Genomic DNA, 27,423 nt, shown 5'->3' with positions numbered 1-27,423 from the left:
TTAGTTTCCAACCATTGTGTCCTGCCTTGCCTTCTGATGCTTTGGAAAATAAATTGACCCCCTCTTATTGTGGCAGCACCTCAAATACTGGAATACTGCTATAATGTACCCCTATTCTCTAGACTAGACATACCCAGTTCCTGCAATGGTTCCTTCATATGTTTTCGTCTCCGGGCCCTTAATCATCTTAGCTGCTCTTCTTTGCACTTTTTCCAAAGTCTCAACATCTTTTTTGTAATGAATTGACCAAAACTGGATGTAGTATTCCAAGTGTGGCCTTACTAATGATTTATAAAGCGGTACTAATACTTTACGCGGTTTTGATTCTATCTCTCTGTTTATACAACCAAGGATTGCATTGGCTTTTTGGCTGCTGTCGCATACTACTGGCTGAAGTTTAAATGATCATCCACTAAGACTTCAAGGTCCCGCTCACAGTTACTGTTTTTGAGCCAGGTTTAGCCTAATGATCTGTACTTGCATCTTTGGTTTTTCCTGCCTAGATGTAAAACCTTGTTTTTCTCCACATTAAATGTCATGTTGTTGGATAAGGAGCATGATTCAAGATCTTTTTGGATCCTGAGCTTGTCTTCTGCATTGTTGGCTATCCCTACCAGTTTAGTGTCATTTGTAAATTTCATGAGTTCCCCTTCTATTCCCTCATCTAAGCCATTTATGAAGATTTTGTACAGGGCCTAAGATGAAACACGTGTGGTACTCCACTGCTTCCTTCCCTCCCGCCATGTAGATGTAGTACCATTAAGGACTCTTCGCTAAGTGCAGTTTACCAGCCAGTTACAAATCCAACCTGGTGATGCTATCCATCTCACTTTTTTCTAGCTTACCAAGAAGTATGTTGTGGTCTACTTTGTCAAATGCCTTGCTGAAATATAAGTATACTATGTCCACAGCATTTTGCTGGTTTACTAATTTAGTTACTTTGCCATATAATGAAATAAGAGTGGTTTGGCATGATCTGTTTGTGACAAACTTGTGCTGGCTTCTTAAAGTTAAAGTTAGAGGGAGGAAGGGAGGGGGGGGGAGAGAGGAAAGGAATGAAAAGAAAAAGAGAAGGAAGGAGGTAAAGAAAAGAAAGAGAAGAAAGGAAAAGGAAAGGGGAAGGAAGGAAAGAAGGAAGGAAAAGAAAGAGAGAAGGAAAAGAAAGGAAGGGAGGAAAAGAGAGGAAAAGAAAGAGAAGGAAGGAAAGAAGTGAAGAAAAGAAAAAGAGAATGCAGGGAGGGAGGGAAAGAGGGAGGAAAGGAAGGAAAAGAAAAAGGAAAGGAAAGGAAAGGAAGGAAGGAAAAGAAAGATGGAAGGAAGGAAAAGAAAGGAAGGGGAAAAAGAAAGGAAAAGAGAAGGAAAGGAAAAGAAAAAGAAGGGAGAGAGGGAGGAAAGGAAGGAAAGTTAAAAGGAAGGAGGGAAAGAAATGAAAGAGAAGGAAAGAAGGAAGGAAGGAAAGAGAAAGGGAAGGAAGGAAGGAAAGAAAGAAAGAAGGATGGATGGAAAGAAGGAAAATAAAAAGGGAAGGAAGGACGGACGGATGGATGGAAGGAAGGAAGGAAAAGAAAGAAGGAAGGAAAAGAAAGGAAAAGAAAGAGAAAGAAGGAAAGAAGTGAGGAAAAGAGAAAGAAGGATGGATGGAAGGAAAACAGAGAAAGAGAGAGAGAGAGAGAAAGAAAAGAACCCCTCCCTCCACTTAGACTACCGCATTCACACCTGCAAGTTCCCCCCCCTCAGCAAAGCACGTGGGAAGCCCACCGAGCCGATCCCTCCGGGTTCCTCGCCCTCAGGGATGCCGCGCGCCCTCCGGGAGTAAACAAGCCGGGTCCTTGGCGCGCGGGCCCGAGGTGGCGGAGGCGCCGCTGCCTCCCTTCGCCCAGGCGGGCCGGTGCCTCGCCCCTCCTCCCCCTCCTCTCCCCCACCCCCCGCGCGAGCCAGCCCTCCCCCCCAGCCTGCGTGCCTGACGGTCCTCCTCGGCTCTCTCTCCCCGAGCAGGCGGGGCGGCGGCGGCGGCAGAGGTGCCCAGGCTACGCGCTGCCCGTCTTCTGCGCACTGCCTGCTCCGCCTGGCTGCTTCTCGCTCGCTCGCTGCCTGGACGCCGCCGGCCGGCTCCGTCTTCTCCGAGGGCGAAGGAAGCGGAGGGGGGGGAGCGCGGCCAGGGCGGCCCCACCACCCGAGCGGGGCAGGTGAGTCCGGCCAAGGCGGCGGAGCTGCGGGAAGGCGAGAGGCGAAGGAGGACGCAGGCGCGCGCGCGCGGGGCAAGGCGGCTCCGGGTGGGGGAAATGTCGGGGGACCCTGCCGGCACTTGGCGCGTGGAAGGAGGACGGAGACACCGCGGTGCCTTGCGGGGTGCCGGCATCCTGTTCCCGCTGCTTGTGGCTGGAGAAGGGCAAGGCGAAGACGGTCGGGGGCGCAAGGAACGCCCCCCCCCGTCCTCCTCCTCCTTTCCGCGGGACGACTTTGGTCTCCGTTTCAGGACGGGACTGTCCCGCTCGCGCTCACTTGGCCGCCTCTGCCTGCCTGCCTGCCTCCAGCGCGCGTGGGTAACGTGCAGCGGGGTGTCGTGGGGATGAAAGAGAGATGAATTAGATGGAGGGATGGAGGGATGGAGGGATGGTGAAGGGATAAGAAAAGGAAGGAAGGAAGGAAGGAAGGAAGGAAGGAAGGAAGGAGGGGTGCAGAAGATAGGAAGGGGTGATGGGGTAAAGGAGAGAGGGAAGGAAGGAAGGGGTGCAGAAGATAGAAAGGGGTGATGGGGTAAAGGAGAGAGGGAGGGAAGGAAGGAAGGGAGGAAGGAAGGAATGAAAGAAAGAAGGGGTCTGGAAGATAAGAAAGGGGTGATGGGGTAAAGGAGTGAGGGAGATGGAAGGGGTCCAGAAGATAGGAAGGGGGTGAAGGGATAAAGGAGAGAGGGAGAGAAGAAAAGAAAGAAAGAAAGAAAGAAGAAAGAAAGAAAGAAAGAAAGAAGAAAGAACAAAGAAAGAAAGAAGGGGTCCGGCAGGATTGACCCCCCCTTTTTTTAAAAACAAAATTTTATTGGTTTTTAACCCCCCCCCCTTTGAGAATAATCTGCTAGTTAACCCTAGCTGCTTGCTGATTGTTATGTTGGTAATAACAACCCACTAGGCTAATGTTTTAATGCAAACCCCCCCCCCCCCAATTCACCATTTATTGTCTCACTCTAGGCTGGAGGTGGAGGTGGGGGGCTTTAAGGCAGATATTCTCTGTGAGAGATGCTTGCTTGCCAGTGGTCTGTAGGCTTGTGTTGGAAGGGAGCCTAAGCGTTGCTTCAGGACCCATCATGGTGAGAAGAAAGCTTTCACTTCAAAGTTGGTGGGCTTTGGGTACCACATGTTACTGTTCAAAATACAGCGAGGTTCAGAGAACCACAGAAATCCCGTGTCTCCTGGCCCTTGACTCTGACAGGAGACAATCACCAAAGAGGCTTCATGTTGTCCACTTAAGAGGAGGCTTTTGTGTGCACCAAATTGTGATCTCTTCTTTCCGTAATGGATTGCATCTCAGGCTTTCCCCTCCCAATTGCAATGTTTATATCCCTTCTACATTTTTTGGAGGAGACGATTGGACAATTTCCCCCCTTTTTTTCTTTTATTTAGTTTGTCGAACATGTACAAGGTAGCAGGTATAAGTATAAACATGGACATGGACAAAGGAAATGAGTACAAATAAACGGGGACAGTAGGGCAGGGACGGTAGGCACACTGCTGCGCTTATGCACGCCCCCTTTACGGACCTCTTAGGAATGTCCACGGTAGACAGTTTAAGATTGAAGCTGTGAGGGTTTGAGGATGTAAAATCAGGTAGAGCATTCCAGGCGTTGACCACTCTGTTGCTGAAATCATATTTCCTGCAATCGTATTTGGAGCTGTTTACTTTGAGTTTGCATCTATTGTTTGCCCGAGTATTATTGCGGTTGAAGCTGAAGTAGTCGTTGACAGGTAGGACGTAGTAGCCGACAATTTTGTGTACTACGCTTAGGTTAGACCGTAGGTGGCATAGTTCCAGATTGTCCAAGCCCAAAATTTCGAGCCTGGTGGCATAAGAGATGCTATTGCGAGCAGAGATTGTCAAGGAATCTCGACAATTTCTTGACAAATGTCAAGGAAGAGATTATGATTAGGATAATTTTCATCAAAGAGATATAAATCCATGCCTGGTGGTGGTTTTTTTTGTTTTTGGTCCCTTTCTCCATGCCATAAAGCATGGGGATAAATCAAGTTTATGTAATAGGAGTATTCTGTTTAACTGCCTCGCTTTATCAGTGGGATGCAAGAATGAGAGAGACATGGAAGGTTTTTATTTCTCTGTGCAACCAAAGTTTTGGTGATCACTACAAGTTTACGAGTCCAATTTCTCCAGTCTGGTGTCCCCTAAATGGGTTAATTCAAGTCCCTTGTCATCATGTAGCTTATCATCGAGAACAACTTAAATGTAGTAGGTTGAGGAAACATCAGCACTCTTTATGTGTGAATGTGGATTTTAGATGCAATGGATCCTAATGGAAAAGTTCAAGTCATAAGGGGACTTCAGAAGTTGCGGATGCTTCATTCCTGGAGGTTTTCAAGAAGAGACTGGACCAGTCACTTGTCACAAGTTGTAGAGGGTCCCCTGCTTGAGCAAGGGGTTGGATTAGATGACCTTCACGGTCCCTTCCAGCTCTATTCTGATGGATTGATGGGCTCTGTTTTTTCAACTGTTTACTTTTTTGCTTCACTAAAAGCTATATTTTTTACCCAAAGAGAAAAACGTAAGATATTGTAGATCTGTGTTAATCTACTTTGGCACCCTTAAGGTGTGTAGACTTCCAACTTTCAGACTGACTGAGGAATTCTGGGAGTTGAAGGCCATACATCTTGAAGGTGTTGAGATTGAGAAACATACCATATATTTTTTTAGAATATCACGTGAAACATTTTGGAGTGATTGGACTAAGAATTGCGAGGTTCTGATTCAAATTTCTCCTCTGCTCTAGAGGCTCACTCAGTAAATTTGAACCAGTCAAAGTCCAAAGCCAGGAAGAAAACTGCATTTTAGTTAAAGTGAATGCAGATAGCCCTCGACTTATGACCACAATTGAGCCAAAAAATTCTGTTGCTAAGTGTTGCTAAGTGAATTTTGCCCTATTTTACCATCTTTTTTGTCACGTTTGTTAAATGAATCACTGCAGTTGTTGAATTAGTAACGTGGTTGTTAAATGAATCTTTCTTCTCCATTGATTTTTGCTTGTCAGAAGGTTGCAAAAGTTAATCTCATGACTTTGGGACACGGCAGCCGTCATAAATATGAGTCAGTTGCCAAGCATCTGAATTTTGATCACCGGACCATGGGGATGCTGCAACAGTCATAAGTGTGAAAAATGGTCATAAGTCACTCTTTTCAGTGCCTTTGTAACCATGAGCGGTCACTAAACGAACCGTTGTTAGTCGAGGACCACCTAAAAACAAGAGAATTCCATTCAGTTTGAGTTAAAAGGGAGATTTTTACTTGCTCGATGTTATAATGGGAAGATATAAAAATAGTCATCAGGGCTCTAAGCCCATCATGAAAGATGCCAATTAGCCAGATGTAATTTTCAAACTTCTGCTTGTTCTTAGATTTGTGCTTCCTTCTGGATCAGGAAATGATCATTTACCTGTATCCAGTTGGGAGACCTTTTGACTTGGGGAAATAGAGGCCACAGAGAAAAAAAAGAATTCTTTTATTTGGTTATATGCGTTTAGAATTGTGGCATTTTGTCCAAGAGAATAGAATGGAATGGAATAGGAATAGAATAGGAATAGGAATAGGAATAGGAACAGGAACAGGAACAGGAACAGGAACAGGAATAGGAATAGGAATAGGATAGGATAGAAGTAGGAATGGAATAGGAATAGAATAGAATAGAGTAGAATAGAATAGAGTAGGAGTAGGAGTAGGAGTAGGAGTAGGAGTAGGAATAGAATATGGATAGGGATAGAGTAGGAATAGGAATATAATATAATAGGAGTAGGAGTAGGAATAGAATAAGAATAGGAATAGAATAGGAATAGAATAGGAATAGGAATAGGAGTAGGAGTAGGAGTAGGAGTAGGATAGGATAGAAGTAGGAATGGAATAGAATAGAATAGAGTAGAATAGAATAGAGTAGGAGTAGGAGTAGGAATAGAATATGGATAGGGATAGAGTAGGAATAGGAATATAATATAATAGGAGTAGGAATAGAATAAGAATAGGAATAGAATAGGAATAGGAATAGGAGTAGGATAGGATAGAAGTAGGAATGGAATAGGAATAGAATAGAATAGAGTAGAATAGAATAGAATAGGAGTAGGAGTAGGAGTAGGAATAGAATATGGATAGGGATAGAGTAGGAATAGGAATATAATATAATAGAGTAGGAGTAGGAATAGAATAAGAATAGGAATAGAATAGGAATAGGAAAGAATAAGATAGGATAGAAGTAGGAATGGAATAGGAATAGGAATAATAGAATAGAATAGAAAAATAATTCTTTATTCACCAAGTGTGATTGGACACACAAAGAATTTGTCTTCAGTGCATAAGCTCTCAGTGTACATAAAAATACATTCATCAAGAATCATAAGATACAACACTTAGTGATAGTCATAGGATACTAAATAAGCAATCAACATAAATCATTCTAGAAAACTAAATAAAGCAACATAAATTGTAAAGATACCAGCAACAAAATTATAGTCATAAATAGAAAATGAGCTAGGTAATAGGAAGGATGAGAAGAAGAATAGTACTACAGTCTTAGTAAATAGTTTGACAGTGTTGTGGGGATTAATTGTTTAGCAGAGTAATGGCATGCGGGGGAAAACGGTCCTTGTGTCCAGTTGTTCTGGTGTGCAGAGTCCTATAGTGTCAGAAGTTAAAACAATTTATGTTCAGAATGTGGGGGGGGTCTGTAGATATTTTCACAGCCCTCTTTTTGACTCATGCAGTGTACAGGTTCTCAATGGAAGGCAGGTTGGTAGTAAATGTTGGCCTTGTGGGGGGGGGGAACAATTCACACAACATCTAAGGATTTCTCCATGCTGCGGACATAATCTATGAATTGTTCCATTTTTTTGTCCAGGTTGCTTTGCTCAGATGCTCAATAAAAATACCCTGTCAAAAAAGTCTTTTAAACTTGCATGATGCCGAGAAGTGTTGAGCCTGGGAAAGCACTAAACAATAAATGAGATTGAAGCAGCATGAAGAAAATCCTTTGGTGGCAAAATCAGTAGGAATTACTGGGGGTGGGTGGGTAGGTGGGAACACACACCTGGCAGTTTGATTACTTTTGGCATTTTCAAATGTGACAGTCTGCGTCTCTCTTGGTTTGGGTTGCAAAGTGCTCTGTTGAGATTTCCCACTTTTTTGGTGCTTTAAAAAACAAACAAACCTGTGTGATATGCAAATTTCTGTTCATTTTCCCCTTTAAAAAAAATCAGCTCTTTTATAAGGATTAAGGGAATAGTTTCTTTCCTCAGCTCACCTCTCCAGTCCTAGATTTCTAAATTTTGGTTTTTTCCTGCCAATTATCTGAGTTCAGAATTTAAGTTTGAGGATAAGAAAACGAGGGATATAGGCAAAACTAGGCAATAGATAGACAAAAGATAGATGAGAGAGAGAGAGAGAATAGATGATAGATAGATAGATAGATGATAGATAGATGATAGATAGATAGATAGATAGATGATTGATAGATAGATAGATAGATAGATAGATAGATAGATAGATAATAGATAGATAGATAGATAGATAGATAGATAGATACAAAAGATAGATGAGAGAGAAAGAATAGATAGATGAGAGATAGATAGATGATAGATGATAGATAGATAGAAAGCATAGACAAAAGATAGATGATAGAGAGAGAATAGATAGATAGAGATAGATAGATGATAGATAGATAGATAGATAGATGATAGATAGATAGACAGACAGACAGACAGACAGAGGCAATAGATAGAGACAAAGATAGATGAGAGAGAGAGAGAGAGAGGGGATAGATAGATACAAAAGATAGCTGAGAATAAACAGAGATAGATAGATTGATAGACAGACAGACAGACACAATAGATAGAGACAAAAGATAAATGATAGAGAGAGAGAGAGAGTAGATAGATGATAGATAGATAGACAGACAGATAGAGATAATAGAGACAAAAGATAAATGAGAGAGAGAGAGAGAGAGAGAGAATATAGATAGATAGACTGATAGAGACAATAGACAGAGACAAAAGATAAATGAAAGATAGAGAGAGAAAGAGAATAGATAGATGATAGATAGATAGAGACAATAGATAGAGACAAAAGATAGATGATAGAGAATAGATAGATGGATGGATAGATAGATAGATGATAGATAGATGATAGATAGATGATAGATAGACGATAGATAGATAGAGGCAATAGATAGAAACAAAAGATAGATGCTAGAGAGAGGATAGATAGATAGATAGATGATAGATAGATGATAGATAGATAGATAGATAGATAGATGATAGATAGATAGATACAAAAGATAGATGAGAGAGAGCGAATAGATAGATGATAGATGATGGATAGATGATAGATGATAGATAGATGATAGATAGATGATAGATAGAGACAAAAGATAGATGAGATAGAGGATAGATGATAGATAGATGATAGATAGATAGATAGATAGATAGATAGATAGATGATAGATAGATAGATAGATAGATAATGATGATAGATAGATAGATAGATAGATAGATGATAGATACAAAAGATAGATGTGTGTGAGAGAATAGACAGATAGATAGTTGATAGATAAATGATAGATAGATAGATAGATGATAGATAGATAGATACAAAAGATAGATGTGTGTGAGAGAATAGACAGACAGACAGATAGATGATAGATGATAGATAGATAGATAGATAGATAGATAGATAGATAGATAGATACAAAAGATAGATGAGAGAGAGAGAATAGATAGATGAGAGAGAGAAAATAGATAGATAGATAGTCTAGGCTCTGATTGTTCCCTTGACATCCTCCTGTAGAACATTGTCCCAAGGTTTGCTCTCTCTCCTTTGCCTAGGTCACCAGCCCCAATGGGAAATGGTTCGGTGAAACCCAGGTACATGCGGCGTTCGGTCAGCCATGTCGGAAGCTGTCCTTTTGGTTGTTCCAGTTGCGGCAAGGTCCTGAAAGACCAGGGGTTGAGCATCAGCACGATCACCGGAGCAGCCGATCTTCTGAGAAACAAGATCTGGGAGCTGGAGAAAGAGCTGAAGAGGCAGGAGGAAGAGTTGCACGAGAGGAGCTACCACATCTTGGAGCTTCAGGAGCAGCTGGCCAAGCAAACGAAGACCATCGGAGACCTCACCGAAGAGCTGAAATGTAAATGCCTCCAACTGAACAAGCTACAAGATGTCGTGGTCACTCAAGGGACAAATCCTTTCCTTTTCCCCAGCCTCACAGAGATACCCAGGGCCAGCCAGGCGGCAGGCAGCAACAGGAGAAGGGGCGCAAAAGAAGGGGTGTCAGCAGAGCCAACTACCCGGACCTATGACCTAACGGAGCAACCTCGCTTTTCTTTCGAAAAAGCCCGTGTCCGAAAGGCCTCCAGGTGAGCATGTTTCTCCTTCAGGCTTACATAAGATGGGGGAATCGGTGTGCTTAGCACATCATGTTGTGCATTGACCAGAATGATTACTCAGGCTGACTCTAGCCAGCTGCTGTCATAATATGAAAAATCAGTTGCAGTCTTTTTCTTTCTTTCCGTTTATCTTTCGGCTGCCTTTCGAGGCCGGCTTTTCCACTCTGGTCCTAGAAGGGCATCTTAGGATCCATCTGGGCAGGAGGGCATGTGTGTATGTGATACAGAAATGTAGTGCAATGGACATCGAAAGCTACCGTATTTTTCGGACTAGAGTATAAGATGCACCAAGATTTTGAAGAGGTAATTTTTTTTAAAAAAAGATTTTGCACTCTGCAGGCCTCCCAAACCCTATGCATGCCTCGTTTCTTTTGTGAAAAATGGGGCACGAAGAGAGTTTGAGAGGCCTGCAAAGTGCTCCTGGGGGCTGGGGGAGCAAAAACAAGCAAAAAATGGCCCGTTCTTGTGAAAAACAGGCCAGCTTTTTGCCAAAAAAACACACCTGTTTCTCTCTCATTTTTGCCCTCCCCAGCCCCCAGGAGCACTCTACAAGCCTCCCAAAGCATATGCATGTCCATTGTTGTGAAGGGCTGGGGTTTCGGGAGGCCAAAAATGCTCGTTTTTATAAGATGCACCCAGATTTTTACCCTCTTTTTTGGTGGGAAAAGGTGCGTCTCCGAAAAATACGGTAGTTTGCATGTAACAAGCCATGATGCTGTGTGTTTGGGGGATTCTGTCTGCCCATTAGGGCTAAGGATTAGGAACAAAGGCTTCTTAACATGTTGGGTTGAAAAACCCCAGTATAGGATATCAGCTTTGTCTTGTAGTATTAGATGGAATGGTGTTTATTTTTAAAAAGATTCTCAAGTAGTTTCTATATGATGGATGTAATTTAAGTCCTGGGCCCACTGTTAAATCGTAGGTTGCATATTTAGAGCTCTAAAAGGAGTCCTTGTTGCCCTCTGAGTTTGGTTGTTTTCTTGTAGACATTTCATTACCCTAGTTTGTCACCTAGTTTGGATAATGAAACATCTGCCATAAAACAACCAACCTCAGAGGGCACCAAGGACCTCTTGTTTCATTCACAAATATTCTGTTTTACTGGTTCTGAAATTCTTTCCACATTGGTGCCATGGCATAGTGTGTCCGTCCATCCATCCATCCATCCATCCATCCATCCATCCAATCATCCATCCATCCATCCTTCCTTCTTTCCTTCCATCCAACCATCCATCCATCCTTCCTTCCTTCCTTCCATCCAACCATCCATCCATCCTTCCTTCCTTCCTTCCTTCCATCCAACCATCCACCCATCCTTCCTTCCTTCCTTCCATCCAACCATCCATCCTTCCATCCATCCATCCATCCATCCAATCATCCATCCATCCTTCCTTCCTTCCTTCCATCCAACCATCCATCCATCCATCCTTCCTTCCTTCCTTCCTTCCTTCCTTCCTTCCTTCCTTCCTTCCTTCCTTCCATCCATCCAATCATCCATCCATCCTTCCTTCCTTCCATCCTTCCATCCATCCAATCATCCATCCATCCTTCCTTCCTTCCTTCCTTCCTTCCATCCATCCAATCATCCATCCATCCTTCCTTCCTTCCTTCCATCCATCCAATCATCCATCCATCCTTCCTTCCTTCCTTCCTTCCATCCAACCATCCACCCATCCTTCCTTCCATCCAACCATCCATCCATCCTTCCTTCCTTCCTTCCATCCATCCTTCCTTCCTTCCTTCCTTCCTTCCTTCCTTCCTTCCTTCCTTCCTTCCTTCCTTCCATCCATCCATCCATCCATCCATCCACCCACCCACCCACCCACCCACCCACCCACCCATCCATCCAATTTTGTGGATGCCAAATTCCCTAAACTTCTGGTTTATTTATTGAATGAATGAATGAATGAATGAAATACATATATACATATGAGAGCTTACGCACCGGAAACAAATTCCTTATGTGTCCAATCATACTTGGCTTGTACTTTTTTATGATTTATATTGTTCTGTTGTTTCCTAGTATGATTTGATTGCTTATTAGTAACCCATGACTATCAATGAGTGCTGCATCTTATGATTCTTGATGAATGTATTTTTCTCCTCTTTTTTTTCTTCTCCCCCCCCCCCCCTTTATGTGCACTGAGAGCATATGCACCACAGATAAATTCTTTGTGTGTCCAATCATACTTGGCCAATAAAGAATTCTGTTCTGTTCTATTCCATTCCATTCCATTCTATTTTCTATTTTATTCTATTCTATCCCATTCTATCCTATCCTAGTCTAGTCTAGTCTATTTTCTATTCTATTTTCTATTCCATCCATTCATATTCTATTCTACCCTATCCTACCCTATACATACATACATACATACATTCTGTGAAAGAGATTCGTTGCCTGCAAGGAAGTATTTGTTCTCCGAGGACCTTGCCTCTGTAACTGCATAAGAGGAGAGAGACTTGGGATGAAAAGAAGAAAGCAGGGAGAAGAGCTCATTGTTCAGGCTGGTGCACAAAAGCTGTTGCCAGTTCTTAAATGTAAAACTGACTACTTTATAAATGGCTCTTCCAAATGAAGAAACCGTGGGCTGTTTTTGCTTTAAGGTCCAGGGGAGTCGTTCTAAATGTGGGCCTCATTCTTTGTGCTTTCATTCTGCTCCCTGTGAAGATTTTCTTCTCTCTTTTTTTGCCAATGTGATCAGTCTGTGTCTTTGCAACTTAAGATAATTGTGGCGCATGGACACATTAGGCGTGTTTTTGTAGCCTGATGCCTGCAATGGAGCACAAGGAGGAAAAAAAAACAACACCAAATATTATCCCAGGCTTAGAAATGCTGTTCAACCAATGCCATTCCCAAGTAAAAAAAAAAAAAACTGATTTCCAACAACAAAGCTAGGCAGCTTCTACAAAGTGCCGTTTTCTTCTTCTTGTTCTCTACATTTCTAATTGATGCACAAATTTAAATAGAGGCTAGAGGAAAAGTACAATTATTAAAATGACGAGAACTTGATTAAGATGCTGCCTTGTCGTGTACCATGGCACACAGTTGGTGATATTATTTTCTGCTCTTCCTTTTCATCCTATCTCCTGTTCTTCTAGCACAGCATGTTCAACCTTGTCAACTTTAAAAATACGTGGACTTCAACTCCCAGAATTCTCCTACCAGCAATGTTGGCTGGGGAATTCTGCGAGTTTAAAAAAAAAAAAGCACTTTAAAGTTACCAAGGTTGAAAAACACTGCAAGTAGTCCTTGACTTATGATCACCATGGAGTCCAAAATTACTGTTGCTAAACGAGACAGTTGTTAAGTGAATTTCGCCCTATTTTATGGCCTTTCTTGCCACAGTTGTTAAGTGAATCACTGCAGTTGTTATGTTAGCAACAACGTTGAGATGTTGAGGTTGAGAAACATTGATTTTTTAGAATATCATGTGAAACATTTTGGAGTGATTGGACCAAGAGTTGGGAGGTTCTGATTCAAATTCCCTCTCTGTTCTAGAGGTACACTCAGTAAATTTGAACCAGTCAAGGTCCAAAGCCAGGAAGAAAACTGTATTTTAGTTAAGGTGAATACAGGTAGTCCTCGACTTACGACCACAATTGAGCCAAAAATTTCTGTTGCTAAGTGAGACACTTGTTAGGTGAATTTTGCCCTATTTTGCTACCTTCTTTGTCTCATTTGTTAAGTGAATCACTCCAGTTGTTAAATTAGTAACACAGTCATTAAGTGAATCTGGCTTCCCCATTGACTTGCTTGTCAGAAGGCTGCAAAAGGGGATCACGTGACCACAGGACACTGCAACCGTCATAAATATGAATCAGTTGCCAAGCATCCGAATTTTGATCACGTCAAAATTCCTCATCACCATGGGGATGCTACAATGGTCGTAAGTGTGAAAAACAGTTGTAAGTCACTTTGCTCTTATAACTTTGGACAGTTGCTCAACAAATGGTGGTAAGTCGAGGACTACTTGCATTCTAGAAGCTTTGTTCTTTCAAGGTTTCAAGATGTGGTTGCTACATTTTAGACATCTCCTTGCAGGCTACCTATTGGGTGTTGGGCTTCAGTAGGCAAGAACCAGACCAGCATAGTTGCAACAGCATTTATTGATTCACAAATGAAACTGAGGAACTGCAGGCAAATGCCCGTGATTTATATTCTAGGCCCACAGGGCCTTAACCAATCATAGAACTAGAAAAAGCCCACCCAAATATAAATGTTCTACATTTCCCTCCAAAACAGTTGGGGTCATCTAAAGGTTAGTTTCACTTTGGCACAGTTAACAGTTAGGGTCATCTAAAGGTTAGTTTCACTTTGGCACAGTTAACAGTTAGGGTCATCTAAAGGTTAGTTTCACTTTAGCACAGTTAACAGTTAGGGTCATCTAAAGGTTAGTTTCACTTTAGCACAGTTAACGGGGTCATCTAAAGGTTAGTTTCACTTTAGCACAGTTAACAGTTGGGGTCATCTAAAGGTTAATTTCACTTTAGCACAGTTAACAGTTGGGGTCATCCAAAGGTTAGTTTCACTTTGGCACAGTTAACAGTTGGGGTCATCTAAAGGTTAATTTCACTTTAGCACAGTTAACAGTTGGGGTCATCCAAAGGTTAGTTTCACTTTAGCACAGTTAACAGTTGGGGTCATCTAAAGGTTAGTTTCACTTTGGCACAGTTAACAGTTAGGGTCATCTAAAGGTTAGTTTCACTTTGGCACAGTTAACACAACTATATGCATTCAGTACACTACACTACCCATCAGAAAACCTGTACAGATAGCCCTCAACTTACAACAGTTCATTTAGTGACTGTTCAAAATTACAACCGCACTAAAAAAAGTGACTCACAACCATTTTTCACACTTACGACCATTGCGGCATCCCCATGGTCACCGATTTACATTTGGGTGCCTGAAAACTGACTCATATTTATGACGGTTGCAAACCAGATTCACTTAACCAACTGTGTTACTAATTTAAGAACTGCGAGGGTTCACTTAACAAATGTGGCGAGAAAAGTTGCAAAATGGGGCAAAACTCACTTAACGAATTTCTCAGTGAGCAACATAGATTTTGAGCTCAGTTGTGGTTGCATGTTGAGGACTACCTGTATTGAACTCAAAAGCTGGTTCTAAATGAAGTCCTAGTCTGCACCACAAAATAAGAGATCACCCATCAAAAGGGCAGGCGGACATATGTTATTGTTTTTTTAAATTATAGATGTGTTAGACTTGTGAGAACAAACTTCTGGTCTGAATAAATATTTAATCTGCTCCTGCAAGTTTTAGTTCTGAGAGATGACACTCTGCCAGAATTTGACACTGGAACTGGCAATCATTTTATTAGGCTTTTAAGTCAGATCGGGGCAACCAGCAGTCCGTATGACATGTTAAGATTCAGACCTGTTTTATGCAGCTGTGCCAACCTTCCCTGATGACTGAACTTTGGTGACACGATTTCCTGCCGTTTTAAGGCAGGAAGTACATGAATGTTGAATCCTAAGCTTTGAAATAGGCTTGACATCATTCAAACAATAAGTCCTCAATAGAATGGAATGGAATGGAAGAGGAAGAGGAAAGAATAGAGATAGGAATATAATAGGAATAGGGTAGGATAGGATAGAATGAAATGAAATGGAATAGAAATAAGAATAGGAAAGAATAGAATAGGAATGGGATGGAATGGAATGGAATAGAATAACAGAGTTGGAAGGGACTTTCGAGGTCTTCTAGTCCAACCCCCTGCTTAGGCAGAAAACTGTATAACATCTCAGACAAATGTTGTCCAATCTCTTAGAAACTTCCAGTGTTGGAGCATTCACAACTTCTGGAGGCAAATTGTTCCACTGGTTAATTGTTCTAACTGTCAGGAAATTTCTCCTTAGTTCTAAGTATATATGAACATTGTGCCATCCGTAATGAATATACATGTCCCAGGATCATGTTGAGTAGGTGCCGAGGAGCCAAAGGTTTATTCTTCAAAGCTTTCAAACGTGTGCTGGAGACCATCGTCTGGGATCTTCTCTCTTCCAGAATTTGTGTACTGGACTGTTCTATGTGAACAATGCAGTAGCTCAGTTGTTAAGACACTGGGCTTGTTGGCTGGAAAGCTGGCAGCCCAGGTGAGAAACCTGAGCACCATGCAGTGGATGAGCTCCCCTCTTCTCCCTGGCTGCTGCCAACCTAGCATGCAAATGTGAGTAGATAAATAGGTACTACTTCGGTGGGAAGGTAACAGCGCTCCGTGATGTCATTCTGGCCACATGATCGTCTTTGGACAAAGTTGTCTAGTGGCCTTGACACACAGGCAAGCAGGGTCCCCTCTAGTCTGCAACGACTAGTGGAGTAAAATCCGGAGGGCCTCCTTTACTTTAAAGATAAAGGTTCCCCTCGCACATATGTGCTAGTCGTTCCCGACCCTAAGGGGCAGTGCTCCTCTCTGTTTCAAAGCCGAAGAGCCAGTGCTGTCCGAAGATGTCTCCGTGGTCATGTGACTGGCAGGACTAAACATTGAGGGCGCACAGAACGCTGTTAACTTCCCACCAAAGGTGCTTCCTATTTTTTTACTTCCATTTTTATATGCTTTCGAATTGCTAGGTTGGCAGAAGCTGAGACAAGTAACGGGAGCTCACTCCATTACGCAGCAGTAGGGATTCGAACTGCCAAACTGCTGACCTTTCTGATCGGCAAGCTCAGCATCTTAGCCACTAAGCCACTACGTCCTTCACTTTACTGTTCTATATATTGTATTTATATGGCTCCTGGTCATGTAGCTTTTAGTTGTTAACTAGGGTGTTGATTGTGTCATCCCCCTCCCCATTAAATTTGGCCCTTGTTTACATTCCCACCTCTGGTTTAAGACAAACTGCTGTTGGTCGGGAGCAGGTCAAGAGTTAGGCAATAATCATTTCCAGTTTTTTAGCAGCTACATGAGTAAGAAGCCGAAATATTAGCTGCCTTCTGTGACACATAATGATAATTTTTCCGTGTTGTTATGGAAACAGGTGATAACTCTTATGGGTCAGTGTGTGGTATACGCAGCTCCCAAGGAGAAAGGAACTTTTGAGAGTTTATATAAATGAAACCCGTAAGGAATTTGGCCTCCGTGAGAAGGAAATAGAGACCGCAGAGAAAAGGGAAGCGGGATTGAGAACAGCCAGTAGTCTCCTTACCTTCCTTCTTGGATGTCTATCAAGAATGCAAAGCCTAAAGATATTTTAAAAAAGGGAGTTACCCTTTCTTTGAATGCAACAGTATTAAATGCATAAGTGGTATTCAGCCGGTTCTGTCCGGTTCTGGTGAACTGGTAGTGGAAATTTTGAGTATTTCGGAGAACCGGCAAATACCACCTCTGGCTGACTCCGCCCTCCTCTATTTGCTGCCTCCCGAGTCCCAGCTGATCAGCATCCCAGCTGATTGGCTGGGTCTTCTTTTGTTGCCCTGCACAGGAGAACGCAGCTGGAAAGCAGGTTAGTGAGGTAGGGAGGGAATGGGGATTTTGCAGTATCCTTCCCCCAGGAGAGAGGAGGGAATGGGGATTTTGCAGTATCCTTCCCCTGTAGATGGGTGGGAATGGGGATTATGCATTATCCTTCCCCCCAGGAGAGGGGAGGGAATGGGGATTTTGCAGTATCCTTCCCCTGTAGATGGGTGGGAATGGGGATTATGCATTATCCTTCCCCCAGGAGAGGGGAGGAAATGGGGATTTTGCAGTATCCTTCCCCCAGGAGAGGGGAGGGAATGGGGATTTTGCACTATCCTTCCTCTGCCACGCCTAACAAGCCACACCATGCCCACCAAGCCACGCCCACAGAATCAGTTGTAAAAAAGATTTTGAATCCCACCACTGATTAAATGTGAAAAAAAATACTAACGGCGAGATGTGATATTTATGCTTTGTCCCATCTTCTAACTATGGGTCCCTTTGACAATTTGATTAAAAAAAGCAACCAGCTCTATAGGCATTGGACAGTCTGTTCAGCATAAAACCATGATATTTATCGCTGAGAGGAAGACGAATGTTTCTGGCTCCTCCAACATCAGAGATTGAGGAGGAGAAATGTCTACAAACACTAAGCCCTCAGGGAAGCAGTGATTATAACAGATAACAGCTTCATTCACTCCTAAATATTGAATTTGAGACTTCTAGAAGGTCAGGATGGTCCATGACTAGCTATTGTGATCGGGGGGGGGGGGGATTTTCTCACAACCTCCCAATCACCTCTTTTTTCCTGTCATGTCCCGACGGCGTTGTCTTTATCTCATCTCATCTCTCATGTCATCTCTCATCTCTCTTCTCATCACACTCATCCCTAGCCTATGGGAGGAGATAGTTTCAGTTGTCCTTAGCTGTCCTAGTGTGACAGTGTTTTCTTCTATATGGAACGGAGTGGAATGGAATGGAATGGAATGGAATAGAATTCAAACCTAATGAGGAAGGAAGGACTCCCTGGAGAAGAGCCTAATGCTGGGAAAGACGGAGGGCAAAAGAAGAAGGGGACGACAGAGAATGAGGTGGCTGGATGGAGTCACTGAAGCAGTCGGAGTGAGCTTAAATGGACTCCAGAGGAAGGTAGAGGACAGGAAGGCCTGGAGGAACGTTGTCCATGGGGTCGCGATGGGTCGGACATGACTTCGCAACTAACAACAGCAGCATCAACAAGAATAGAATAGAATAGAATAGAATAGAATAGAATAGAACAGAACATATGGAATGGAATGCAGTAGAATAGAATGGAACAGGACAGAATAGAGCAGAAAAAAAAATATTTGACCAAATGTGGTTAGACACACAAGGACTTTGTCTCCAATGCAGAAGCTCTCAGTGTACATGGAAAGCAACAGAGTAATAATAATCATAATAATATTAAGAGAAGGTAGTAAAGAAGATAAGGATAATAATACTACTATAACTGTAGTACATGGGTAAATGTACAGAGAGACATTAGATAGTACTGTGAGGATTAGGTGATTGGCAGAGTGATGGCACAAGGGAAAAAAATTGTCTCCATGTCTAGCTGTTTTGGCATGCAATGCCCTGTTAGTGGTGTCCCGAAGGGAGGAGTTGAAACCATTTACCGTATTTTTCAGACTATAAGACGCACCGGAATATAAGGCGTACCATGATTTTGAAGAGGTAAATTAAAAAACAAAGTTTTTGCACTCTGCAGGCCTCCCAAACCCTCTGCACGCCTCGTTTTTTGCAAAAAAAAAAAAAAACCACACAAAAAAAAACCCCCAAAAGGCCATGCAGAGTTTTGGGAGCTGATAACTGTCAGACGGGCCTGGCCCCATCTCTCCCTCTGACACAGAGCCCTCATCAGAGCCTTTTCCAGACTCCAGGACTGTCCCCTGTTCCTCCCCGACCTCCCCACTGTCTGAGTCTGCTACCAGTTCCGCTGGCTGCCGGCGAGCCACAACAGGCAGTGAAGAAACACCTTTAGTTGTCACTCACACTTGTCCTGTCCAAATGACAACCAAATAACCTTCTGGAATTCCCAGCAATCATCCAGACTAGGAAGGATGGATTGTGTCCCACACCTGGAACGTGCAATGTGAGGGAAGTCCATTATACCTCTACTTCCTTATGGTGAAGCATTCTGAGTTTGATACGTGTTGATCTTTGTTCCTGGAAGGTGAGCTGTGGGTGTGGAGAAAGGCCACAGAAGGTCACAGCTGAGATTTAAAAGCCAATAAACACCCTGAGGCACTTCCGATGTTTTCCATGCAGTTGGTGACACTGACCGACCTTTGTGCTTAGAAATTTGCAACCTCTCTTAGATCTTCACACAACTCCTTTTCGCTCTGGTCATCTTAAGAATCAACTCTCTTCCACATTACGGTATTTTTCAGAGTATAAGACACACCTTTTTCTCTCAAAAAAGAGGGTGAAAATCTGGGTGCACCTTATACACTGAATACAGCATTTTTGGCCTTCCAAAACCCCATCTCCTTTGCAAAAATGGCCATGCATAGCCTTTAGGAGACTTCCAGAGTGCTCCTGGGGGCTGTAGAGGGCAGAAATGAGCGAAAAACTGGCCATTTTTTGCTTGTGTTGCCCCCCCCCCAGCCCCCAGGAGCACTCTATAAGCCTCCTAAAGGCTATGCATGCCCTTTTTTGATGAAAAACGGGCTATTTTTAGGAGGTCCGCAGAGTGCAAAAACTTTTTTTAAAAAAATTGCCTTTCTTTTCAAAATCTTGGAGCGTCTTATACTCCAGTGCGCCTTATACTCCGAAAAATAGGGTAACTCTTGTGCAAAGGTGAAAAAGTCTCTGGATTATTTTCCCCCAAACACAGAAAAGAACAAAACTCAAGTTTTATGACTTGTTTATTAACATAGTGTTGCAATTCTTACTTCTGCTTAAGTCTTAGAGGAGCTTTTCTGTCATCCTATTGTCACATTCCCAGGGCAGTTTAAAGAAGACAAGGAGAAATATGAGCCCATACTCAAAATATAGACGCTTTAACGTCAGCATGATAAAGCAGCCAGCATGACTAACATTCTAATGACAAGTGTGGGAAAATAAAATGGAAGATTTTGTGTGTCATCACAAAAGTAAACCTCCTCTACTTCCGCATGGGATGATGAGGCTACAAGAGAAAAGTCTTAATGTGCCAAATGGAGGGACCAACAGAAGATGAACGTAGGCGTAGCTCAGCTCTGAATTGTGATGTTGTTAGGTAATCTCTGAGCTTGGTTGTTTGCTTCCTGACATTTTACTACCCAAGTGGGTAATATCATCAGTGATATTGTATGGAGGAAGTTCGTTCAGCAGACATCTTGGTTCGTTACAAGGTCATACGGGAATATACATTCCTTGCCTTCCTGTAGTGTATATAATGCTACCTGATAACCTGGCGTTGCCCGGGTATTTATTTATAGGGGGGAAATGTCTGGACCAAATGTAATTTCTAATGTTGGATTTTCCACCTTACCAGAAGGAGCCCCCTTGTATAGTACTGTGAAGCCATTACCATGGCAACTCCACTGCGTTGTACAGTAGAAGCCATTTTATGGCAGTACAGTAGAAGTATTATTAGATAATCTCAGATGTCTACACAACACAGTCGGTCTTAAATCAGAAGAGTTTCATTCCCCCAACAACTTAAAACTAATATATACCAAGTATCACTAACTCATCACAAAATTTCCAGAACCGTAAAGCCCACAAACTTGAAATTTGGTACATGTGTTCCTCTTGACTTCTAGGTGCTCGCTAAGAAAGGATTTTTCGAAATGATCATCAGGTCATTAGTATTTCTTATACAGTAATTAACACACTCTGATGCTAAGGAGTTCTACTCTCCCCTCCCCACCTGAAAAGAACTCTGTTCCAACTGCCAGTTGCCTCACATTCCGTTACCTAAGTTCAAACTGGCAGACATTCCACTCCTTCACTCAGGAGCGGTCTGAGGTTCCTTACAGTACTAAACGTTGGTACCTCACCAAAAGGTCTATGCCTTCCACCTATGGAACTGCTCCTGGATTTAAGGAGACAGGAGCGATATTCTCTTACGCGTTTCAATCACCGACCACCACTGAGCCAATAGATTGTGAACCAAATTTCTCCTGCATAGCCCAATCACATAGTTTTGTCACAAAGCATGGGTATCTAGATAGTATTTTATAAGTACGACCTAGAATAATGACAGGTATGAGCCATCAGTGCTGCAGTCCGAAGTGAAGCTATAACGTTTGATTTGGAACATTCTGCTATCTGCATTGGACTAAGGGTGCATGTTTTATATACATGCCTGCTCCAAGATCACATTAATTCAGAAGGGCCGATATTATGGTCTAGAATTTCATGGCAGGCATCATTTGTCCAGGCTGGGTTGAGCTCACGAAGCAATCTTGTGTCTGATGAGAAAGGAGGAGCGAAATCACGGCTTGATCTGAAGATCTCTGATTTCTGTGTAGGAGGTTCTAGTTATTAATTATCTCAAATCTTGCATGGATCACCTGCCAGGCATGCCTCATTCAGTATCCAAGAAAGAAAACCCCCCAACTCCATTTGAGTAGAGATAAGGGTACTTTTACTGGGCATGAAATGAAAACAGCTAATGCGAAGCAAGATCTGAAGCAAAAAAGCGTGAACGTGTACATATCAAACATTTGCCCAGGACCCTCCCCCCAGTTACCCCAACCCAATGTCCAATCTGCAACTCCCAAAGGTGTCATGTGGGGTGCATCTTCAAGTGGTCTCATTCAGCTGGTATGCAGAGACAGTTGTACCTTGACCCAGCCCAAACACGAGCCATCAACATGCGCAGAAGATGGTGAGAACAAAACTCCCTTCATGATAACTCCTCCAGCATGATAACTCCTCCAGCACCTAGCAATTCCCCCTCCCCAAAATACCACGAGCCCTCACCCTCTCCATTGCTATGGCAGCCGATAGCAAGCAAGCAAAGTAGAGGCTGACATCACAATTTCTGATTATAATGGGTTGATTAGCAGGCTAGGCATATATCCTATTTGGTCTTGGCCTGTTACAGATAGTTCTCAACTTACAACAGTTTGTTTAGTGACTGTTCGAAGTTACAACGGCGTTGAAAAAAGTTGGCTTGTGATTGTTTTTCACACTTAGAACCGTTGAAGTTGAAGTGATCGAAGTTCAGATGCTTTGCAACTGATTCATATTTATGACGGTCGAGGACTACCTGTAGTTGGAGTTTTTAATGGACATCCACTTGCCCCTAACTTTCTCTTTACTTTTCAAGACAAATGAGGCTTAAGAAGGTCTTAAGATGTTCTTTTTCTTGTCTGCGTGATTCTCTGGGTACATTGAGATCATGCTTGAAGTAACTTCACTTTGAAAATTCTCCAAGAGAATTGTCTATTTACCCTCTTTAGCTTTGCTTGTGTGATTTCCTCTTTAGCAATAGCACTTAGATTTCTATACCGCTTCACAGTGCTTTACAGTTCTCTCTAAGCAATTTACAGAGTCAACATATTGGCCTCCAACAATCTGGGTCCTCGGTTTATCAATCTCAATTTCATTTCAATCCTTTAGCAAGGATAGAAAGTTGAGTCAACCTTGAGCTGGTCAGAATTGAACTCCTAGCTGTGAGCGAGTTAGCCTGCAATACTGCATTGTAACCACTGCACCACCACGGCTCCTAGCAATAGCACTTAGACTTATGTACCGGTTAGGATTGAACTCCTGGCAGTGGGCAGAGTTAGCTTGCAATACTGCATTCTAACCATTGCACCACCATGGCTCCTAGCAATAGCACTTAGACTTATATACCAGTTAGAATTGAACTCCTGGCAGTGGGCAGAGTTAGCTTGCAATACTGCATTCTAACCATTGCACCACCACGGCTCCTAGCAATAGCACTTAGACTTATATACCGGTTAGGATTGAACCCCTGGCAGTGGGCAGAGTTAGCTTGCAATACTGCATTCTAACCACTGTGCCACCATTGCTCTTTAGTTTTGCTTCTGTTATTCCTCATTGCCATTATTTTTCTTTTCACTACACAGGTTGGAAAGTTGTTTGACTTTTAATATAAAATCATTACTCATTGATGATACTTCTCTGGAAACCACAACGATGCCTGCGTCTTGCTTCATGAGTAAACATTTATAGAACGAAACTAACTGCACTGGGAGGGTTTTTAATGGAGTTCATTTTTCTATATACACATTCTCTGCAGTAAATAGGTCTGCCAGTAGAAGTAAAGATTAAAAGGAGAATTGTTGGCTTGAGATAGGGGAGATAATAAGGAAGGGATCATTTGGAAAAACAAAACAACCGTTCAGTTCATTGGAGTAATTTTTTTCCGAAATAATTTTTTTTAATGGAAGTTTTACAAAGGAGGTAAAAATGAACAACAACTTCTAAAAAATAAAATAACTTCTAAAAAGAGAGAAAAGAAAAAGAGACAAAAGTACAGAAAGAATAAAAAGAAATAGAACAAAAAAAGCTTCAAATTTTCTTTGCAGCAAACGTAAGTACGATTACAATGCTGTGATTCCTCTGTGATTGCAAAGGAAAACCCATTCTTTCTATTATCTAGTTGTTTTTTCCTAATCATCGAAGCCACAACTCATAAGTGCATTTTTCTCCATCGTATGCAAAAAGTCTTTAAGGGGTTTCAAGTTAATCATAAATATAGATAAAAGCAGCCCTTAATGACTGCATTTGGGCCCAAAATGTCTGTTGCTAAACAAGACAGTTGTTAAGTGAGTTTTGCCCCATTTTATGATCTTGTCACAGCTAACCGAATCACTGCAGTGGTTAAGTTAATAACATGGTTGTTAAGTGAATCTGGTTTCCCCATTGACTTTGCAAGACAGAAGGGCGTCAAGGATAATCAAATGACCCTGGGATGTTACAACCGTCATAAATACATGCCAGTTGCCAAGAGTCTGGACTTTGACCATGTGATCATGAGGATACTACAACAATCGTGTAAAAAACTGACATACGTCACTTTTTTGGGGGGGAGGGCGTTGTAACTTTGAACACTCACTAAATGGATGGTTGTAAGTTGAGGTCTCCTTGCATTATTTTCCTTCCAGTCAAGGAAGTTCAAATGTAGCCATCAGTGCAAGCTCCACCATCTTTGGAGCCTCTTCAGGGTTATGTGATCAACATTTAGCAATAGCACTTAGACTTATATACCGCTTCTCAGTGCTTTTGCAACCCTCTTTAAGAGATTTATAGAGTCAGCCTCTTGCCCCCAACAATCTGGGTCCTCATTTTACCCACCTCGGAAGGATGGAAGGCTGTCTCGACTTGGAGCCGGTCAGGATCAAACTCCTGGCAGTGGGGCAGAGTTAGTCTGCAACACTTCATTCTAACTGCTCCACCACACCTTCCTTCCTTCCTTGCCTCCCTTTCCCTCCTTCCTTTCTCCCTCCCTCCCTCCTTCGTACTTAGAAATAGCACTTAGACTTATATACCGCTTCAGTGCTTTTACAGCTCTCTCTGAGCAGTTTACAGAGTGAGCCTCTTGCCCCCCAACAATCTGAGCCCTCATTTGACCCACATTGGAAGGGTGGAAGGCTGTGTCAACTTTGAGCCTGGTGAGATTTGAACTGCCAAATTGCAGGCAGCCAGCAGACAGCAGAGGTAGCCTGCAGTACTGCACTCTAACCCCTGCACCCCCACGACTCTTGAATGCTTGGCAGCCAGCATATACGGTATATTATTTCCAGGGTCCCACGGTGATGTGATCACCATTTGTGAGCTTCCCAGCCAGTTTCCAACAAGCAAAGTTAATGGGGGAGCTGGATTCACTTAATGACCATCTGTTTTGCTTAATAACCATGGCAAAAAGTTTGTAAAATCAAATGCAACTCACCTGGGTTAGTCATAGAAATTCTGATCCCAGTTGTGGTCCTATGTTGAAGACTACCTTGGTTACTTTTGATGCTAAGTAGGAGACAAGGACTCAGCTACTATGCTTTGAAGGAACTCTGAGTTTCATTGTGGGGGAGGATGGAGCTAATTAAAATTGACCCTTTTCCTATTAAAATCTCTAGCCTTCCCTCTACAGCTGACTTTCCCCCCCCCCTCGTTTCTGTTTTATAATGGTTTGCGTACATGCGTCTTATGTGTGACAGGAAAGAAACTTTTATAAACTACATTTAAACCACATAACTAAAGAGCCTAAGGAGATTAGAACAAGGAGCCTAAGGAGCCTAAAACAATTAATCAGAACAATTAATCAGAACAATTAACAATTAAACTAGAACAATTAATCAGTGGAACAGCTTGCCTCCAGAAGTTGTGAATGCCCCAACACTGGAAGTCTTTAAGAAGATGTTGGATAGCTATTTGTCTGAAACGGTATAGGCTTTCCTGCCTAGGCAGGGGGTTGGACTAGAAGACCTCCAAGGTCCCTTCCAACTCTACTATTGTATTGTGTTGTATTGTATTGTATTGATTCTCAGTCATCCAGGTCATTGTTGTATAGGAAGTTAGCACCCACCTCTCTCCTAGGAAAATGAGATATTTTAGGAACTATTAAAAGGGCAGAATATTTCCCCTAAAAGGGAAGCAGAAACTCATCCTTTGTCAATGGGCCATTAAGGCCTGAGCCAGTCTATTCTACATAACAAAGATCTATCTACTTCAGGCAGAGACATAACAGGAATTGCCCAAAGCCCCTTCATTACATCATCAACCAGCAAGAGTCAACCAAATTTGGGAGTTAAAAAACAACCTACAAAGTTACCCCTGCATGGCTCCATGGGAGTCTGACAAGAATACAAGGTCAAATTCAAAAGCCCAGAGAGGGCATAAAACCCAGGCACTCTCAGCATTTATTCCTTTTTTTGCCCAGGACCTCAAACCATGTGATCCTGTCCACCATTAAACCATCTTTCCAAGCAGCCTCCATGTTTCCAGTCTGTTTCTCCCCACTTTCAACTGAACCCAGATGGACATCTCTTCCGACAGTTGTTAACTCTCATCCAATAATTTTTCAAAGGAAGAAAAAAAAAAAACCAAAAATCCCAGTTGCCTTTTGGAAAAGCACATTTGGGGCACATAACTAAGAAAAACAAGAGTGCTTTAAAATTTGTATGCATTTTCAGATAGCTTATTTCTCCATTTGAATTCCTAGAATTGGATCCCCGGGAGATCACGTTGAGTGAGCTGGCCAAAATTCAATTCAAGTTCTCTCTTTTTTTTCTACTCTGTTTCGCTATTCCTTCGTTAAAAAAAAAAACTTACTTACTGGTTAATGCTTGGTGATGAGTTTTGTTTTTTTGACTGAACATCGTGACCTATTTACAGCATCGCTTTTAATCAGGAGCATCCAAACGATCAAAGTTTCCATCTGGATTCATTCGCTGTCATGGTATTTTCCTAACCTTTTATCGCTGCCATTCTTCATCCTCAGCTCTGCTGTAAAAAATAATAAAGGAAATAAATCAGATCACGAAATGAAAAGTGATTGTTCAGTGTCAGGGCTTTCCCTAGAGACATTAATGCGATGCATGATTTTCTGAGACCATTTTACAGCATGTTGTTCCATTTAATCCATGTGCAAAGGGACTTGGAACTTTTCATGAATGGGATGTACAGATTAGTTTCGCTACACTGACTGTTCAAGAGGCAGTCATAATAGTTACCCATCATTGGTAAAGCGCAAATACTGCCCCTTTAAGTTAGTTCTGGGTTCAGGTTTGCTTATTTCCAAATGAATGACAAAAGTCTAATAAAGCAGGAGTCACCAACCTTTCGGACCTCAGGGACCACTAAATTCATATTTCATAAATCCCGCTGACCACTAATATGATCTGCCTAATGACCGGCTGGGTGGGCGTGGCAAGGTAGTCATGTGACTGGGTGGGAGTCGCCAACTCTATGTCACTCACGTCAAGGGGCGCCTTGCCAGCCCCTTGACGTGCCCGCCTCGTCTGCCCGCCTGGGGTCCTTAGGGCCCCAACAGGAAGCAGTTGCTGGAGCTAAGCAGCCTCCATGAGAAAGAGTTGGCAAAACAGCTCAGTTCAAATTGGATCTGACCGAGAAGGAGGCTCAGCAGAAGCACCTCACTGAGGACTAGGAGCATAGGCTTTCCAAGCAGAGGGAAGACCTGCAGGAGTGCAAGGCCAGGTACCGGTGCCTGGAGGCTCAGCGGGGTAAGATGGTCAGCCAGTTCCAGGCCATGATGCAGTCCCACTGGAACGAGGCCCCCTGGCTCTTCGCCACCAGCGGCGCTTCCCCCCAGCCTTTGCCCAAAGCCCCTCACCAGGAGGCTGAAGCAGACCCCAAGTCGGAATATCTGCCCCCCATATGGTTTACAGAAAAAGACCCCAAGG

General features: G+C 42.7%; 1 protein-coding gene across 1 annotated transcript in view; it reads left to right on the top strand.

Annotated features, from left to right (window-relative positions):
- The first annotated feature begins 2,000 nt into the window (after positions 1–2,000).
- PRKG2 (protein kinase cGMP-dependent 2) overlaps positions 2,001–27,423 on the top strand; it is a 98,738-nt gene continuing 73,315 nt past the window's right edge. The window contains exons 1-2 of the mRNA XM_081960372.1: positions 2,001–2,186; positions 9,084–9,614. Of these exons, the coding sequence (XP_081816498.1) occupies positions 9,097–9,614 (518 nt within the window). The 5' untranslated portion in view covers positions 2,001–2,186; positions 9,084–9,096. The remainder of the gene's footprint in view (positions 2,187–9,083; positions 9,615–27,423) is intronic.

This window comes from Natrix helvetica, assembly GCF_964273705.1.
Source record: "Natrix helvetica genome assembly, chromosome: 7".
Lineage (NCBI taxonomy): Eukaryota > Metazoa > Chordata > Lepidosauria > Squamata > Natricidae > Natrix > Natrix helvetica.
The sequence above is the reverse complement of the archived record's forward strand: the minus strand, read 5'-3'. Positions and strand labels throughout refer to the sequence as shown.